Source organism: Coregonus lavaretus, assembly GCF_964263955.1.
Source record: "Coregonus lavaretus genome assembly, chromosome: 9".
In the NCBI taxonomy this organism is placed as follows: domain Eukaryota; kingdom Metazoa; phylum Chordata; class Actinopteri; order Salmoniformes; family Salmonidae; genus Coregonus; species Coregonus lavaretus.
In genome coordinates this window covers 7,673,298-7,690,810 of record NC_139996.1, presented here as the reverse complement: position 1 = coordinate 7,690,810, position 17,513 = coordinate 7,673,298, and the positions used below count along the sequence as shown (strand labels likewise).

General features: G+C 43.9%; 2 protein-coding genes across 4 annotated transcripts in view; one reads left to right on the top strand and one right to left on the bottom strand.

The window, feature by feature from the left end:
• Positions 1 to 10,997, top strand: part of LOC311135109 (dynamin-1-like protein) — a 27,503-nt gene extending 16,506 nt beyond the window's left edge. For 2 of the 3 annotated variants that reach the window (XM_084168989.1, XM_084168988.1), the window contains 7 exons: positions 4,184 to 4,273; positions 4,453 to 4,545; positions 4,671 to 4,724; positions 6,636 to 6,797; positions 6,966 to 7,075; positions 8,237 to 8,396; positions 8,722 to 10,997. In XM_084168989.1, the coding sequence (XP_084025115.1) occupies positions 4,184 to 4,273; positions 4,453 to 4,545; positions 4,671 to 4,724; positions 6,636 to 6,797; positions 6,966 to 7,075; positions 8,237 to 8,396; positions 8,722 to 8,778 (726 nt within the window). In that variant the 3' untranslated portion in view covers positions 8,779 to 10,997. The remainder of the gene's footprint in view (positions 1 to 4,183; positions 4,274 to 4,452; positions 4,546 to 4,670; positions 4,725 to 6,635; positions 6,798 to 6,965; positions 7,076 to 8,236; positions 8,397 to 8,721) is intronic. The other variant, XR_014613740.1, reaches the window with a different exon arrangement.
• LOC311134851 (troponin T, cardiac muscle-like) lies at positions 10,193 to 17,513 on the bottom strand (the record flags this gene model as incomplete). The annotated part of the gene is made up of 9 exons (XM_084168628.1): positions 10,193 to 10,232; positions 11,036 to 11,073; positions 11,567 to 11,657; positions 11,869 to 11,981; positions 13,760 to 13,873; positions 15,644 to 15,721; positions 15,843 to 15,959; positions 16,450 to 16,507; positions 17,455 to 17,513. The coding sequence occupies 9 exons, from the start codon at positions 17,511 to 17,513 to the stop codon at positions 10,193 to 10,195; spliced, it is 708 nt and encodes a 235-aa protein (XP_084024754.1).

Here is a 17,513-nt window from a genome sequence, read left to right as displayed (position 1 = left end):
AGTCACTGTTCTAGCTGGCTATCACCCAGTATTCTACCCTGCACTTTAGAGACTTCTGCCCTATGTACATAGTCATTGAACACTGGTCACTTTAATAATGTTTACATACTGTTTAACCCACTTTATATGTATATACTGTATTATAGTCATTGCTCATCCTATATAACTACTGCTGTACACACCTTTTCTATTCATATACTGTCAATTCTTTCTTTACACACGTTGCACTCACCGGACAGTTTATTAGGTACACCCTTCTAGTACCGGGTCGGGCCCCACTTTGCCTCCAGAACCCCCTGAATTCTTCGGAGGACATGGATTGTACCAGTCATAAAAAGTTCCACAGGGATGTTGGTCCATGCTGACGTGATAGCATCACTCAGTTGCTGCAGATTGGACAGCGGTACACCACCGCCACCAGCCTGTACCGTTGACACCAGGCAGGATGGGTCCATGCACTCATGCTGCTTATACCAAATCCTGGCTCTGCCATCAGCATGAATCAACAGTAACTGAGAGTCGGACCAGGCAACGTTTTTCCACTCAGTTGTCCAATGTTGGTGATCACGTGCCCACTGGAGCTGCTTCTGCTTGTTTTTAGCTGATAGTAGTGGAACCCGATTTGGTCGTCTGCTGCAATAGCTCATCTGTGACAAGGATCACCAAGTTCTTCGCACCATTCTCGGTAAACCATAGACACTGTCGTGCGTGAAATACTGGATCCGGCATGCCTGGCACCGATGATTATACCACGCTCAAAGTCGCTTAGGCCACTCGTTTTTGACCATTCTAACTTTAAATCGAACAGTAACTGAATGCCTCGATGTCTGCCTGCTTTATATAACAAGCCACAGCCATGTGACTAACTGTCTGTATGAGCGATCAATTTTCGTGAACGGGGTGGTGTACCTAATGAACTGGCCAGCGTGTGTGTAATATACAGTACCAGTCAAAAGTTTTAGAACACTTACTCATTCCAGGGTTTTTCTTTATTTTTACTATTTTCTACATTGTAGAATAATAGTGAAGACGTGGTCCTCTGTAGCTCAATTGGTAGAGCATGGCGCTTGTAACGCCAGGGTAGTGGGTTCGATCCCCGGGACCACCCATACGTAAAAATGTATGCACACATGACTGTAAGTCGCTTTGGATAAAAGCATCTGCTAAATGGCATATTATTATAAAACTATGAAATAACACATATGGAATCATCTACCGGTAGTAACCAAAAAAGTGTTAAACAAATCAAAATATATTTTATATTTGAGATTCTTCAATGTAGCCACCCTTTGCCTTGATGACAGCTTTACACACTCATACCACGGGTATGACAAAACATTTATTTTGACTGTTCTAATTACGTTGTTAACCCGTTTATAATAGCAATAAGGCACCTCAGGGGTTTGTGGTATATGGCCAATATACCACGGCTAAGGGCTGTATCCAGGCACTCCGCGTTGCATTGTGCATAAGAACAGCCCTTAGCCGTGGTATATTGGCCATATACCACACCCCCTAGGGCCTTATTGCTTATCTATATAATATATATATGTGTATATATATGTGTGTGTATATATATATATATATATATATATATATATATATATATATATATATATATATATATATATATATATATATATATATATATATATGTATATATATATGTATGTATGTATGTATATTTTGGTCTCTGACTGCTTGTTCTGATATTTGTAGTATTTATTTGGGGGGGGGGATGTGTATTGGTTTTTGTATTGCTAGATATTACTGCACTGTTGGAGCTAGACACTTAAGCGTTCGCTGAAACTGCGATAACATCTGCAAATCTGTGTACGTGACCAATAAACTTTGATTTGATTTGCAGCAACTACAGCACAGGTAGGTTGTTCGTTCACACACACATTCACATCAACAACACTGCTTTGACTCTAGTCATCTGGCCAGTCACTGAGTGTTGCATCGCTCTCTAGGAGCTGCTGAGGTTTCCTAATCTCTGTGATGAGTTGCATCTCTCTCTCGGAGCTGTTGAGGTTTCCTAAGCTCTGTGATGGGTTGCATCTCTCTCTAGGAGCTGCTGAGGTTTCCTAATCTCCATGATGAGTTGCATCTCTCTCTAGGAGCTGCTGAGGTTTCCTAATCTCTGTGATGAGTTGCATCTCTCTCTCGGAGCTGTTGAGGTTTCCTAAGCTCTGTGATGAGTTGCATCTCTCTCTAGGAGCTGTTGAGGTTTCCTAATCTCCATGATGAGTTGCATCTCTCTCTCGGAGCTGTTGAGGTTTCCTAAGCTCTGTGATGAGTTGCATCTCTCTCTAGGAGCTGTTGAGGTTTCCTAAGCTCTGTGATGAGTTGCATCTTTCTCTCTCGGAGCTGCTGAGGTTTCCTAAGCTCTGTGATGAGTTGCATCTCTCTCTCTCGGAGCTGCTGAGGTTTCCTAATCTCCATGATGAGTTGCATCTCTCTCTAGGAGCTGCTGAGGTTTCCTAATCTCCATGATGAGTTGCATCTCTCTCTAGGAGCTGCTGAGGTTTCCTAATCTCCATGATGAGTTGCATCTCTCTCTAGGAGCTGCTGAGGTTTCCTAATCTCCATGATGAGTTGCATCTCTCTCTAGGAGCTGCTGAGGTTTCCTAATCTCCATGATGAGTTGCATCTCTCTCTAGGAGCTGCTGAGGTTTCCTAATCTCCATGATGAGTTGCATCTCTCTCTAGGAGCTGCTGAGGTTTCCTAATCTCCATGATGAGTTGCATCTCTCTCTAGGAGCTGCTGAGGTTTCCTAATCTCCATGATGAGTTGCATCTCTCTCTAGGAGCTGCTGAGGTTTCCTAATCTCCATGATGAGTTGCATCTCTCTCTAGGAGCTGCTGAGGTTTCCTAATCTCCATGATGAGTTGCATCTCTCTCTAGGAGCTGCTGAGGTTTCCAAATCTCCATGATGAGTTGCATCTCTCTCTCGGAGCTGTTGAGGTTTCCTAATCTCCATGATGAGTTGCATCTCTCTCTAGGAGCTGCTGAGGTTTCCTAATCTCCATGATGAGTTGCATCTCTCTCTAGGATCTGCTGAGGTTTCCTAAGCTCTGTGATGAGTTGCATCTCTCTCTCTCGGAGCTGTTGAGGTTTCCTAAGCTCTGTGATGAGTTGCATCTCTCTCTCGGAGCTGTTGAGGTTTCCTAAGCTCTGTGATGAGTTGCATCTCTCTCTCTCGGAGCTGTTGAGGTTTCCTAAGCTCTGTGATGAGTTGCATCTCTCTCTCTCGGAGCTGTTGAGGTTTCCTAAGCTCTGTGATGAGTTGCATCTCTCTCTCTCTAGGAGCTGTTGAGGTTTCCTAAGCTCTGTGATGAGTTGCATCTCTCTCTCGGAGCTGTTGAGGTTTCCTAAGCTCTGTGATGAGTTGCATCTCTCTCTCTCGGAGCTGCTGAGGTTTCCTAAGCTCTGTGATGAGTTGCATCTCTCTCTAGGAGCTGTTGAGGTTTCCTAAGCTCTGTGATGAGTTGCATCTCTCTCTCGGAGCTGTTGAGGTTTCCTAAGCTCTGTGATGAGTTGCATCTCTCTCTCTCGGAGCTGCTGAGGTTTCCTAAGCTCTGTGATGAGTTGCATCTCTCTCTAGGAGCTGTTGAGGTTTCCTAAGCTCTGTGATGAGTTGCATCTCTCTCTCGGAGCTGTTGAGGTTTCCTAAGCTCTGTGATGAGTTGCATCTCTCTCTCTCGGAGCTGTTGAGGTTTCCTAAGCTCTGTGATGAGTTGCATCTCTCTCTCTCGGAGCTGCTGAGGTTTCCTAAGCTCTGTGATGAGTTGCATCTCTCTCTCTAGGAGCTGTTGAGGTTTCCTAAGCTCTGTGATGAGTTGCATCTCTCTCTCGGAGCTGTTGAGGTTTCCTAAGCTCTGTGATGAGTTGTATCTCTCGCTCTCTCTCTCGGAGCTGCTGAGGTTTCCTAAGCTCTGTGATGAGTTGCATCTCTCTCTCTCTAGGAGCTGTTGAGGTTTCCTAAGCTCTGTGATGAGTTGTATCTCTCGCTCTCTCTCTCGGAGCTGCTGAGGTTTCCTAAGCTCTGTGATGAGTTGCATCTCTCTCTCTCGGCGCTGTTGAGGTTTCCTAAGCTCTGTGATGAGTTGCATCTCTCTCTCTCGGAGCTGCTGAGGTTTCCTAAGCTCTGTGATGAGTTGTATCTCTCTCTCTCTCTAGGAGCTGTTGAGGTTTCCTAAGCTCCATGATGCCATAGTAGAAGTGGTCACATCCCTCCTCAGGAAAAGGTTACCAGTCACCAATGAGATGGTGAGTCTTTTCGGTTACACTTTAGAATAATTTTAATGAATAAGCCATTATAAATGTTTGTAAATGCTCTCTGATCCACTACAATAACCCACAAACCCTATAGATTGAATGTATAGTAGAATACTGTCTGTTTGCTGTCCTTAAGTGTACCAAATCAAATTTCCTGTCTTTCTTTTCAGGTTCATAACCTGGTGGCCATCGAGTTGGCTTATATTAACACCAAACACCCTGACTTTGCTGATGCCTGTGGCCTCATGAACAACAACATAGAGGTAATGAACATTGTTCACAAAGTTGGAAACTGCTTCTTTCAATTTGACTTAATTTAGTATTTTCTTATTGTCTTATACAGTATATGAAGTGTTTTACTTAATGAAATCATGTGGTTGTGTCTCAGGAACAGAGACGCAACAGAATGAGAGAGCTGCCCTCATCTGTTCCTCGGGATAAGGTAACAGACTGTCATGTGGTTAGGATTTGTTTGATTGCTACAAAATGTACTGTTTTCTCTGTTTCTTTATGGCTCCCAGTCTACCCTTTAGAGCAGCACTAGAAGCCATAGTCCTATGCCTTTCCCTTTCCCTAGGCCTTTCCCTTTCCCTAGGCCTTTCCCTTTCCCTAGGCCTTTGCCTTTTCCTAGGCCTTTTCCTAGGCCTTTTCCTAGGCCTTTTCCTAGGCCTTTTCCTAGGCCTTTCCCTATGCCTTTTCCTAGGCCTTTGCCTTTCCCTAGGCCTTTCCCTTTCCTTATGTCATTCCCTAGGCCTTTCCCTAGGCCTTTATCTTTCCCTATGCCTTTCCCTAGGCCTTTCCCCAGGCCTTTTCCTTTCCCTAGGCCTTTCCCTAGGCCTTGCCCTTTCCCTAGGCCTTTTCCTTTCCCTATGTCTTTCCCTGTCTTTCCCTTTCCCTATGCCTTTCCCTATGCCTTTCCCTATGCCTTTCCCTAGGCCTTTCCCTATGCCTTTCCCTTCCTTAGGCCTTTCCCTATGCCTTTCCCTTCCCTATGCCTTTCCCTTCCCTATGCCTTCCCTATGCCTTTCCCTATGCCTTTCCCTATGCCTTTCCCTATGCCTTGCCCTTTCCCTTTCCCTAGGCCTTTTCCTTTCCCTATGTCTTTCCCTGTCTTTCCCTATGCCTTTCCCTTCCCTATGCCTTTCCCTTCCCTATGCCTTTCCCTTCCCTATGCCTTTCCCTTCCCTAGGCCTTTCCCTAGGCCTTTCCCTTTCCCTAGGCCTTTCCCTTTCCCTAGGCCTTTCCCTTTCCCTATGCCTTTCCCTATGTCTTTCCCTTTCCCTAGGCCTTGCCCTTTCCCTATGCCTTTCCCTATGTCTTTCCCTTTCCAAGCTCAGTTAATTTCTACTACTGCTACTTTTTACTTCCTCTAGTCTTCTGTCCACTCCTTTCACTCTCTCTGCTCTCTCTTCACCCCTCTCTTCCTCTTTCACTCTCTCTGCTCCCTATGTCTTTCCCTATGTCTTTCCCTAGGCCTTTCCCTATGTCTTTCCCTTTCCAAGCTCAGTTAATTTCTACTACTGCTACTTTTTACTTCTTCTAGTCTTCTGTCCACTCCTTCCTCTTTCACTCTCTCTGCTCTCTAGTACTTTAAGGGCCCAGGTGGTCAGTCTCTCTCCCCCACTGATCTTCCTCCCCCAGAAGGAGAAGGACCCAAGGTGTGTCCCTGTGTCACTCAATGCCTGCCTGCATCCTAACTCAACCAAGGCTTAATTTCAATTAAGTTAATTTAGGAAGTTAACTTTAAGTAAAATTGACAGTCGTCAATTCAGAAGTAAATGAAATGGAATTCCTCCTGACCCCAACCCACCCTCATTCTCCCCTCCCCAACCCCTGTAGACCGGAAGACCCTACTTTGTGTATGAGGCAATTCTGTGTTCCCCTTCTCTAGTCCTCTTCAGTGTCCAACAAATATGTATTTTGATAAATTGAAAGTCCCCCACCCCTCTGAGGATGAACTACATTTCCCATCTAGTGTCTCCTCCCGGCATGTGTGCTTCTGTACAGAGGAAGGGTCCCTGGACTGAAGGCTTTGTACTATATGTGACCCTGCAGCTGTCAGAATGCAGTTTGTTCCAAAATCTCAGTATATCTACAGACAGGACTGTATAGTCTGTAGATGTTACATCATACCAGACAGGCTGATGTAACAGCCTGGAGAGAAGCATGCTTTTTAGGAATACATTGTCACACGTGTATGATTGCTGTTCTTTATAAAATAGATGCTCTTTATAAAATAGATATTTTAATCTCAAGGAGACTGTATAAATGAAAGGTTGAATAAACGAAAAAATTATAAACCTCTTGCCATGATCTCTAACCATGCTGTCTGTGTCTATTTCCCCGTCTCCAGACTGCAGGTGGTGGTCCCCAGGGAGACCAGGACGGAGGGACAGGGAACTGGAGGGGCATGCTGAAGAAGGGAGAGGAGGGGATGGGTGGAGACAAGTCCATGCTCCAGACCTCTAACCCCGCCAGCCCACAGAGGGGCCATGCTGTCAACCTGCTGGATGTGGTGGGTAGTAGCATCAAGACAGAAAGCTTTAGCCTACTTTACAAAATCATTTTTAAAAAATCTAACAAATCTATTTCTTAGGAGTAAAACGTAATGCCAAGCAACCACATGACCTCAGACTTTTTGAGTTGTCAGTAATTGGTCTGTTTGTGTCCTTGTATCCCCAAGCCAGTTCCTGTTTCCAGGAAACTATCGGCCAGAGAGCAGAGGGACTGTGAGGTCATCGAGAGGCTTATCAAGTCCTACTTCCTCATCGTCAGGAAAAACATCCAGGACAGGTATGGTGCCGCTGTGTTCTACTTCCTGTTGTTAGACTCCCCTCCTGTGATTTCTAGAAATCAAATTTCTACTGTTGTCTTTTCACCTGCTTTTAAGAAATTGAGAAAGTCCCTCACTCTTTCATCCACCCTTTGTCTATACACTGAGTGGACAAAACATTAGGAACACTTTCCTAATACTGAGTTGCACCCCCTTTTGCGCTCAGAACAGCCTCAATTTGTCGGAACATGGACTCTACAAGGTGTTGAAAGCGTTCCACAGGGATGCTGGCCCATGTTGACCTCAATGCTTCCCACAGTTGTGTGAAGTTGGCTGGATGTCCTTAGGGTGGCGGACCATTCTTGATGCACACGGGAAACTGTTGAGCGTGAAAAACCCAGCAGCGTTGCAGTTCTTGACACGCAAACCGGTGCGCCTGGCACCTATTGCTGTTAGGTTCTGACAAACAGAGTAAAACTCAAGGACGACTAGTAAAGCTCAAACCAAGTTTATTCACCCAATGGGTCAAACAGCTGAAAAGACAAAGACATGTTTCCACCAGCACAAGTATTTATACCCGCCTATTAGGCGGAGTCTCCTCCTTACACATTTAGACAGCCAATACATCTCTGTTGCTAGGCAGGAACTTAGGTGGTGTGTGTGTGTAATAGAACTGTTCCTTGTCATTTCATCTGACCTGACCTCGGTCCGAATTCTTCACTCCTCCCTACTCCACGGCTATCCAACCTGATCAGTGACTGAAACCAGACTGTTGCCATTTGCCCCTCTCTATAGGATACATGAGATTTAACGCTAACATCTTCTGCAGAATGTCAACTTTCTGCACTCCCCCTTTCTCACTCAGTAACTTTCCATACACCTGGTTCTCATCCACCCTCCATTGACCCCAACAGATACATTCATTTAAAGTAATGTAAAGTAATCAACTTCAAGTATTTCAAGCTAGAATCCAACACTACCATACCCCAGTTCAAAGGCACTTAAATATTGTCTTGCCCATTCACCTTCTGAATGGCACACATACACAATATACGTCTGACAGGTGACATCAATAAGGGATCATAGCATTCACCTGGTCAGTATGTCATGGAAAGAGCAGGTGTTCCTAATGTTTAGTACACTCAGTGTACTTCTCTCTCCTTTTGCGCTCCCTCCTGCAGCGTGCCCAAGGCGGTGATGCACTTCCTGGTGAACCATGTGAAGGACAGCCTGCAGAGTGAACTGGTGGGCCAGCTGTACAAGGCTGGTCTGCTGGACGACCTGCTCACTGAGTCTGAAGACATGGCCCAGAGACGCAACGAAGCTGCAGACATGCTCAAGGTACAGTGTGTGTGTGTGTAGAACCTGCTCACCGAGTCTGAAGACATGCTCAAGATACACGCCTGGGATTAGTTGCAGAACTATGGGAGTTTGAAATATGGCAGAAGTGTTTTTGGGGCAGTAACTCCCAGCACCACAAATGAGAAGCTTGGTAGTGTGTGTTAACCATCTTCAAAAGTGAGTTCTGTGAAAAGTGATCTAACTGCTGCTAGAATATAGCAGATGTTGGGACAAACTGTGACCTCCAGCTTTGACATCACTGGGGGTGTTTTGTTTCTGTATGAATTTGCTCATCTAAACAGGCTTTTCCACTCTGTGTCCACAGGCCTTGCAGAAAGCTAGTCAAGTGATTGCCGAGATCAGAGAAACACACCTGTGGTGATGACCTCTACCTCCATACACTCCCCCCCCCCCCCCCACAAGGACCCTAAACCCTTCCCCCTAAGCCCTAAGCCCTGTTCTGTCTCAAACCTACTTGGACTGCAGAGACGGCGAACTTGGAAATGCACTGGTGTCACAATTTGTGTTTTTATTGTGTCTCAATTCTCCATCCTCCTCCTAAAGTTTGCACTTCCACACTCCCCTGTCATGGTTTTAAAAGCAATGGATTGGTGTAAGCACCGGCTGGAGGGAGTTTCCACTGTTTTGTTAAATCCATGACCGGATAAGTGTAAAAGTGCACACTTCTGGAGAATCGGGACGCAGATTTGAATAAAGTTGTGTGATGTATTATAGGGACCTGACCTATACGAAGGGCAGTAAATACAGAATCAGTCTTCACCTGCACCACACCACACACCAAATGATCTTTCATATGTAAGTATAGTATTATATTGATGAACATGTAAGGTGTGAGGCCTACCTACCGAATAATGTAGAGTTAAATTAAAGATGTTTACTCTAGTTTCTGGCTTGCTGTAATGTATGCTTGCGATGCGACTTGTAAATGCTGTCTGTCTTCATCATGGTTACAGATTTACATTTATATTTGAGTCATTTAGCAGACGCTGTTATCCAGAGCGACTTACAGTTAGTGAGTGCATACATTTTCATACTGGCCCCCCGTGGGAAACGAACCCACAACCCTGGCGTTGCAAGCATCATGCTCTTCCAACTGAGCGACACGGGGCCCATATTCTATATAGATCTATTTTCTCGCATGTCTATGCTACTGCTGAAAATGTCCTTACATGGTAACAATCCCTCATTTGTGTTGTTGATATTTACAAAGAGCAGAAAAGTGCCACTCTGATGTAGAATAAGTGTTGGTTATTGGTTGGCGTGAATGCACCATAGTGCAGCTGCATACCGTACACTTCTATGTTCTCTGAATGTGATTTCATGTCTTTTTTCACCTAACAATGCTACACCCAGTCCTATGTGGGTTGTTTTGACTCGTGACTGTACGTCTGTCACTGAAAGTGTTTGCAAGTTATCTAGTGTATTGATAAGGTCATGTGTACTACTATGTTGATATGAATAATGATAATTTGTTGTAATAGTAGGCTATGTGAATTTATGAAATACCCACAATACCATGTGGGAAAACGATCAGTAGTAAAAGTAGAACGGTCAGTGCAGGGCTGAATTGTGTGGCAACATCTAATTTGAAGTGACAGGTTTATTCTGTATATTCTCAAAAAGGGGTACCAGGGTTGAGTGACTCATTTATTGACTTGGTACATGTGATCCATTCTGACGTTATGCCATAATGATGAACACGTATACAGACACATTATTATCGTGGATGGATCTCCAGTCACGGCTGTCTGCCCTTGACCATGGCGGCAGCTCCTTTACCTCACCCGGCCCATCTTCTTGCCGCGACCTTTGGCGCTGAGAGGGGCAGGATAGGGTTAAAAAAGCTGAATGGCTTGGCAGCCAGGTAGTCAGCCCAGTAGTGAAAGTCTCTGCTGCAGCACTTTCCTGCATACTGATTATTTAACTCTTCACCCTTGAAGTGTGCACTTGTTCACTCCCCCTCATACAAGGGGGAGTCAGAGAATCCGACGGCAAAAGTGGTACACTTATGGGTCAAGTGTGAATTAGTTTAATGGTTTCAGTCAGTCCATCAGTTACACAGGCTTTTAGTTATTTTGGCTTGATTTTTATGATGGAATGGTTGTATTGTGCTTCAATTTCAGACCAGACCATCTTGGCAGTTTGTATCGTGACCACTTACAACGTTTTGAAGCTATCGTGCAGTGACAATGCTACATACAATGCAGACACACACAGAGACGGACACAGGCGGTGTAAGCGATGGTCATGGCTATTTCTTTGGTTTCAATCAGGTTTTCTGTTACAATGTCTAATAGAGTGATTGGCAATGAATGATAAATGCTTGTTCCACTGGTAAATAAATGACTGTCCCTGCTTGGGAGTTTGAAAGGAATGATGGGAAATGGAGTTGTTGATGGAATGGCAACCAGTGAGTCCAATTAAAACGAAAACCACTATTCTGGGTCTTGTTCATTAGGCACGAAATGGAAGAAACTGTTCCAAAATGTACTCTGTACTCATCCAATAAGAGATGCTTGTCTGTTCTGTATTCTACTTGTTTTTCCATTTTGTACCCTAATAAACACGAATTCTGATGTCCCTCAAAGTCCAAAATTCTGGACTGCCGTGTTACTTACCTCTGGTGGTCCTGGACCCGAGTGAGAAGCTGGTTAATCTGTAAGGACACACAAGACTTGCTGTAAGCGTTTAAACAACACTTTTTAGTTACTGTGGAAGAAACCTGCACAGGTGGAGTCCATCTGAGAGGTGGAGAGGAACCCAGGAACGGGATGATACTATAGACCTCAGAATTCACCTGTAGTTTAACCTGTTCACTAGTACTGTAGTTCACCTTTCATGTACCGACCAGGGTTGGGGTCAATTCAGGAAGTACTTTCAAATTCTAAGTCTCTTAAATGTTTTTCAATAAGGAAAATGTCGAATTGGAATTTGGTTTACTTTCTGAATTGAAATGGAATTGACCCCAACCCTTGTACCCACTGCCTGGGACCTCTCTCATTGCCATCCGAAAGCAGACAAGACTATCTCGCAGTATTCCCCAGATCCCAGGGAGGTTGAGAGGAGAAAGGAACCCAGGAACTTGCCGATGTATTTCATTGAGGGTGACTGTTGCATACTCGTTTCTGTGTTAGGTCTAGGTGACTTACATCATACTTCTGTTTCTTGAGTTTCTCACTGAGGTCAAACTTCTCTGCCTCCAACTCCATCATCCACTGCCACATCTCACTGGCCTTCTCCCTGTCGGGCAACAGTGGATCAGAACACTTGCTTTCTTGCCCCAAAGAACCTTTGTTGTCTCACTGAAGAATCTACATCACTCTAAACCATTCAGATAGTCATGTTCAGTCATAAAATGAAAAACGTCAGACATAAACCATCATAAATAATTATGATAACACTGTCAGCTTTTCTGAGGACAGGCAAATTCTGAATATGAACTATGACATACTTGAGTTTGTCCTCATTCAGATGGTCGATGTTGAGAGGTTTCCTTCGGTCAGCAAGAATCTTCTTCTTCTTCTCCCTCTCTGTCTGTTTCTTGGCTCCTTTGCGGTTTTCGCTCTGAGCATTGAAAAATGGGAAATACGATTGTTCTCAGAGATTTTGTGTATATACACTACCGGTCAAAAGTTTGGACACTGCTACTCATTCAAGGTTTTTTTAAAATATATTTTTTTAAATATTTTCTACATTGTAGAATAATAGTGAAGACATCAAAACTATGAAAAAACACATATGGAATCATGTAGTAACCAAAAAAGTGTTAAACAAATCAAAATATATTTTATATTTGAGATTCTTCAAATGTCCACCCTTTGCCTTGATGACAGCTTTGCACACTCTTGGCATTCTCTCAACCAGCTTCATGAGGTAGTCACCTGGAATGCATTTCAATTAACAGGTGTGCCTTCTTAAAAGTTCATTTGTGGAATTTCTTTCCTTCTTAATGCGTTTGAGCCAATCAGTTGGGTTGTGACAAGGTAGGGGGGGTATACAGAAGATACCCCTATTTGGTAAAAGACCAAGTCCATATTTTGGCAAGAACAGCTCAAATAAGCAAAGAGAAACGGCAGTCCATCATTACTTTAAGACATGGAGGTCAGTCAATATGGAACATTTCAAGAACTTTGAAAGTTTCTTAAAGTGCAGTCGCAAAAACCATCAAGTGCTATGATGAAACTGGCTCTCATGAGGACTGACACAAAAATGGAAGACCCAGAGTTACCTCTGCTGCAGAGGATAAGTTCATTAGAGTTACCAGCCTCAGAAATTGCAGCCCAAATAAATGCTTCACAGAGTTCAAGTAACAGACACATCTCAACATCAACTGTTCGGAGGAGACTGTGAATCAGGCCTTCATGGTCGAATTACTGCAAAGAAACAACTACTAAAGGACAGAAATAAGAAGAGACTTGCTTGGGCCAAGAAACATGAGCAATGGACATTAGACCGGTGGACATTTGTCCTTTGGTCTGGAATCCAAATTGGAGATTTTTGGTTCCAACCGCCGTGTCTTTGTGAGACGCGGTGTGGGTGAACGGATGATCTCCGCATGTGTATTTCCCACCGTAAAGCATGGAGGAGGAGGTGTTATGGTGTGGGGGTGCTTTACTGGTGACACTGTCTGTGATTTATTTAGAAGTCAAGGCACACTTAACCAGCATGGCTACCACAGCATTCTGCAGCGATACGCCACCCCATCTGGTTTGGGCTTAGTGGGACTATCATTTGTTTTTCAACTGGACAATGACCCAACACACCTCCAGGCTGTGTAAGGGCTATTTGACCAATAAGGAGAGTGATGGAGCGCTGCATCAGATGACCTGGCCTCCACAATCTCCTGACCTCAACCAAATTGAGATGGTTTGGGATGAGTTGGACCCCAGAGTGAAGGAAAAGCAGCCAACAAATGCTCAGCATATGTGGGAACTCCTTCAAGACTGTTGGAAAAGCATTCCAGGTGAAGCTGGTTGAGAGAATGCCAAGAGTGTACAAAGATGTCATCAAGGCAAAGGGTGGCTGCTTGAAGAATCTCAAATATAAAAAATATTTTGATTTATTTGTTTAACACTTTTTGGGTTACTACATGATTCCATTTGTCTTATTTCATAGTTTTGATGTCTTCACTATTCTACAATGTAGAAAATACTAAAAATAAAGAAAAACCCTTGAATGAGTAGGTGTTCTAAAACTTTTGACCGGTAGTGTATATTTTTTAAATCAAAATATTTTGGAGGAAATGTTCATTGCCCCACATTACTTGGATGCTTCCGTTACACTATTATCAATATCTTTATGATAAAGAATACGCAGGTTTTTAAAAATGTTTTTGGAGATACCTTCTGCTGGACACCTCCATACTGGTGGGTCATGTTGGTGAGAGCCTTCTTCTTCTTGGCGTCATCATCATGCTTCCTACGCTGGTCCTCTGCCTCCTTCCTTTCCTTCTCCTCCTGCACACGGAGCATTAGGGAAGAAAGATACAGAGCATTAGGGAAGAAAGACACGGAGCATTAGGGAAGAAAGACACTGAGCATTAGGAAAAAAAAGATACAGAGCATTAGGGAAGAAAGACACGGAGCATTAGGGAAGAAAGACACGGAGCATTAGGGAAGAAAGACACTGAGCATTAGGGAAAAAAAGATACAGAGCATTAGGGAAGAAAGACACGGAGCATTAGGAAAAAAAAGATACAGAGCATTAGGGAAGAAAGACACTGAGCATTAGGAAAAAAAAGACACAGAGCATTAGGGAAGAAAGACACGGAGCATTAGGAAAAAAAAGATACAGAGCATTAGGAAAGAAAGACACTGAGCATTAGGAAAAAAAAGACACAGAGCATTAGGGAAGAAAGACACGGAGCATTAGGAAAAAAAAGATACAGAGCATTAGGGAAGAAAGACACTGAGCATTAGGGAAGAAAGACACTGAGCATTAGGGAAGAAAGACACAGAGCATTAGGGAAGAAAGACACGGAGCATTAGGGAAGAAAGACACGGAGCATTAGGAAAAAAAGATACAGAGCATTAGGGAAGAAAGACACTGAGCATTAGGTAAGAAAGACACGGAGCATTAGGGAAGAAAGACACAGAGCATTAGGGAAGAAAGACACGGAGCATTAGGAAAAAAAAGATACAGAGCATTAGGGAAGAAAGACACTGAGCATTAGGGAAGAAAGACACGGAGCATTAGGGAAGAAAGACACGGAGCATTAGGGAAGAAAGACACTGAGCATTAGGAAAAAAAGACAGAGCATTAGGGAAGAAAGACACGGAGCATTAGGAAAAAAAAGATACAGAGCATTAGGGAAGAAAGACACAGAGCATTGGGGAAGAAAGACACGGAGCATTAGGAAAAAAAAGATACAGAGCATTAGGGAAGAAAGACACTGAGCATTAGGAAAAAAAAGACACAGAGCATTAGGGAAGAAAGACATGGAGCATTAGGAAAAAAAAAGATACAGAGCATTAGGGAAGAAAGACACGGAGCATTAGGAAAAAAAAGATACAGAGCATTAGGGAAGAAAGACATGGAGCATTAGGGAAGAAAGACACGGAGCATTAGGGAAGAAAGACACAGAGCATTAGGAAAAAAAAAGATACAGAGCATTAGGGAAGAAAGACACTGAGCATTAGGGAAGAAAGACACGGAGCATTAGGGAAGAAAGACACGGAGCATTAGGAAAAAAAAGATACAGAGCATTAGGGAAGAAAGACACTGAGCATTAGGAAAAAAAGACACAGAGCATTAGGGAAGAAAGACATGGAGCATTAGGGAAGAAAGACACGGAGCATTAGGGAAGAAAGACACGGAGCATTAGGGAAGAAAGACACGGAGCATTAGGGAAGAAAGATACGGAGCATTAGGGAAGAAAGATACAGAGCATTAGGGAAGAAAGACACTGAGCATTAGGGAAGAAAGACACTGAGCATTAGGGAAGAAAGACACTGAGCATTAGGGAAGAAAGACACGGAGCATTAGGGATGAAAGACAGAGCATTAGGGAAGGAAGACAGAGCATTAGGGAAGGAAATATCTAGCAAGATCCATCATAGAAATTACATCCACAACCTGTTGCCACGTTGGCCATTAGAAGTTATATTGTTTTAGTCATATGTGGTCCTGTGTGGGTCAGTTGGTAAGAGCGTGCAACACACAGGTTGTGGGTTCAATTCCAGCATAGAACACACATTGGCTAAGTGTCATAATGGAGAGAAGACTCACCGCAACCCTGACCTGCCTCTCTTTCTCTCGCTCTGCACGAACCCTCTGCTGCTCTGCCCTCTCCGCACGACGTTTCTCCTGCACACGCACACACACACACGCACAGACTCAGTGACAAAGTCATTATGTGTCGCGTTGCCATGTTTCTAGGAACAGTGAAAGAACATTCACTCTCCAGATTCTAAAATGGCCGACTCACAATCCTGTTGACGAGAGTGATGAGCTCCTCTTCTTCCTTCTTCCTCTGGATGAAGTGAGACTCGATCAAAGACTGGAGCTCAGATAGGTCCTTCTCCTGACGCTTCCTGTGGATGTCCTGACCACCACAAGGAAGAATCAGATTAAGTAATAAGAGTTGTGTGTTTTGGTAAGACATAATATACACGTAATACACCCTGAAAATAGTCATTTCCCTAGTTAGACGTAATCTTTTATTGACTTTCTGTACCTCTCATTTGCTTCATTTTAACAGGAGACAGTTGGAGCACATCTGTCACAAATGGTAAGTTCGTTTTTTTATCATGATGTGTGTGTAGCATTGGAGGCTGCTGAGGGGAGGACGCCTCATAATGAATGGCTGGAACGGAGCAAATGGAATGGCATCAAACACATGGAAACCATGGAAACATTTGTTTAATGTATTTGATACCATTCCACCTATTCCACTCCAGCCATTACCACGAGCCCATCCTCCCCAATTAAGGTGCCACCAACCACCTGTGGTGTGTGTGTGTGTGTGTGTGTGTGTGTGTGTGTGTGTGTGTGTGTGTGTGTGTGTGTGTGTGTGTTTATGTGATTCAACTTACATCAAAATCCACTTTCTCGCCATCAGGCATCTTTGGCACAGAGATGTTTGGCACAAACCTATGGAAATGAAAATTGTGTGTCTAGAGTATATGTAATCTCAATTTGAGCATTTCAGTAAATGTCACATTATCTTTCAACATCATTTATAATGTAACGTATAATCTGTCAGGGGAAAATAAAAAAAGAGCCACCCAGAAACACTTGGAGGCAGTGTTGCCAACTTAGCGACTTTGTCGCTATATTTAGCGAGTTTTCAGACCCCTCTAGCGACACATTTTCATAAAAGCGACTAGCGACAAATCTAGCGACTTTTTCTGGTGTTATTGGAGACTTTTGGAGACTCTGATGTGAAAGCACGTATCATTCTTACTCTTCTCAACGAGCAGCGGGTGCTGCCGTGGGCCCGGGCCCGGGCCCCACCCCCGTCCCAAAGCACTCACAGGCGGCCCACGGCCCAGTCCTCGCGCAGCAGTCCCTCCCAGCTGCAGTCAGAGCAGGAGATGTTCACCCCTCCCCGTCCAGACTGCAAATGAATCGCGCATGCGGGAAGCCGCCGCTGGCTGATCCCGCCCTGGCTTACATTCAGGGCGGGATGTAAATGTAGGGTGTTTTTTTACTCACTTTTTGTCTCTCCCACAACGTTATTCCTCTCTCCTACAGCGTCCATCACAATTACATGCACATGTACTATTATTTTTTATTTTTTACAAATGGGCCTGGGGTGACCAGTGGATCTGTTTACCCTTCTCAGCTTTAAGACCTAAACCAAAGCAAGGGCTCTTTTCAACCCGCATCGTGGAAGTTCAGCTTTACAGCGTGATTTAAATTTAAAGGCAGTGTTCCCGCTTTAGGAGAGACTGCATTCACGGTGAACGCTGCATATGTCGGTTCAATTGGAAATTAACTTTACATTTCTATTGCGGAATCTGTAACGCTTCAGCGTTACATCTTAAATCATAGTCTGTCAAATTCATTCATGATTTAGGGGTAATCTAAAAACTTACTTTGGTTTGGGCTTGGATCCATCTGTAATAAAGGACAGTGACTCTCTTAGCTTGATCAT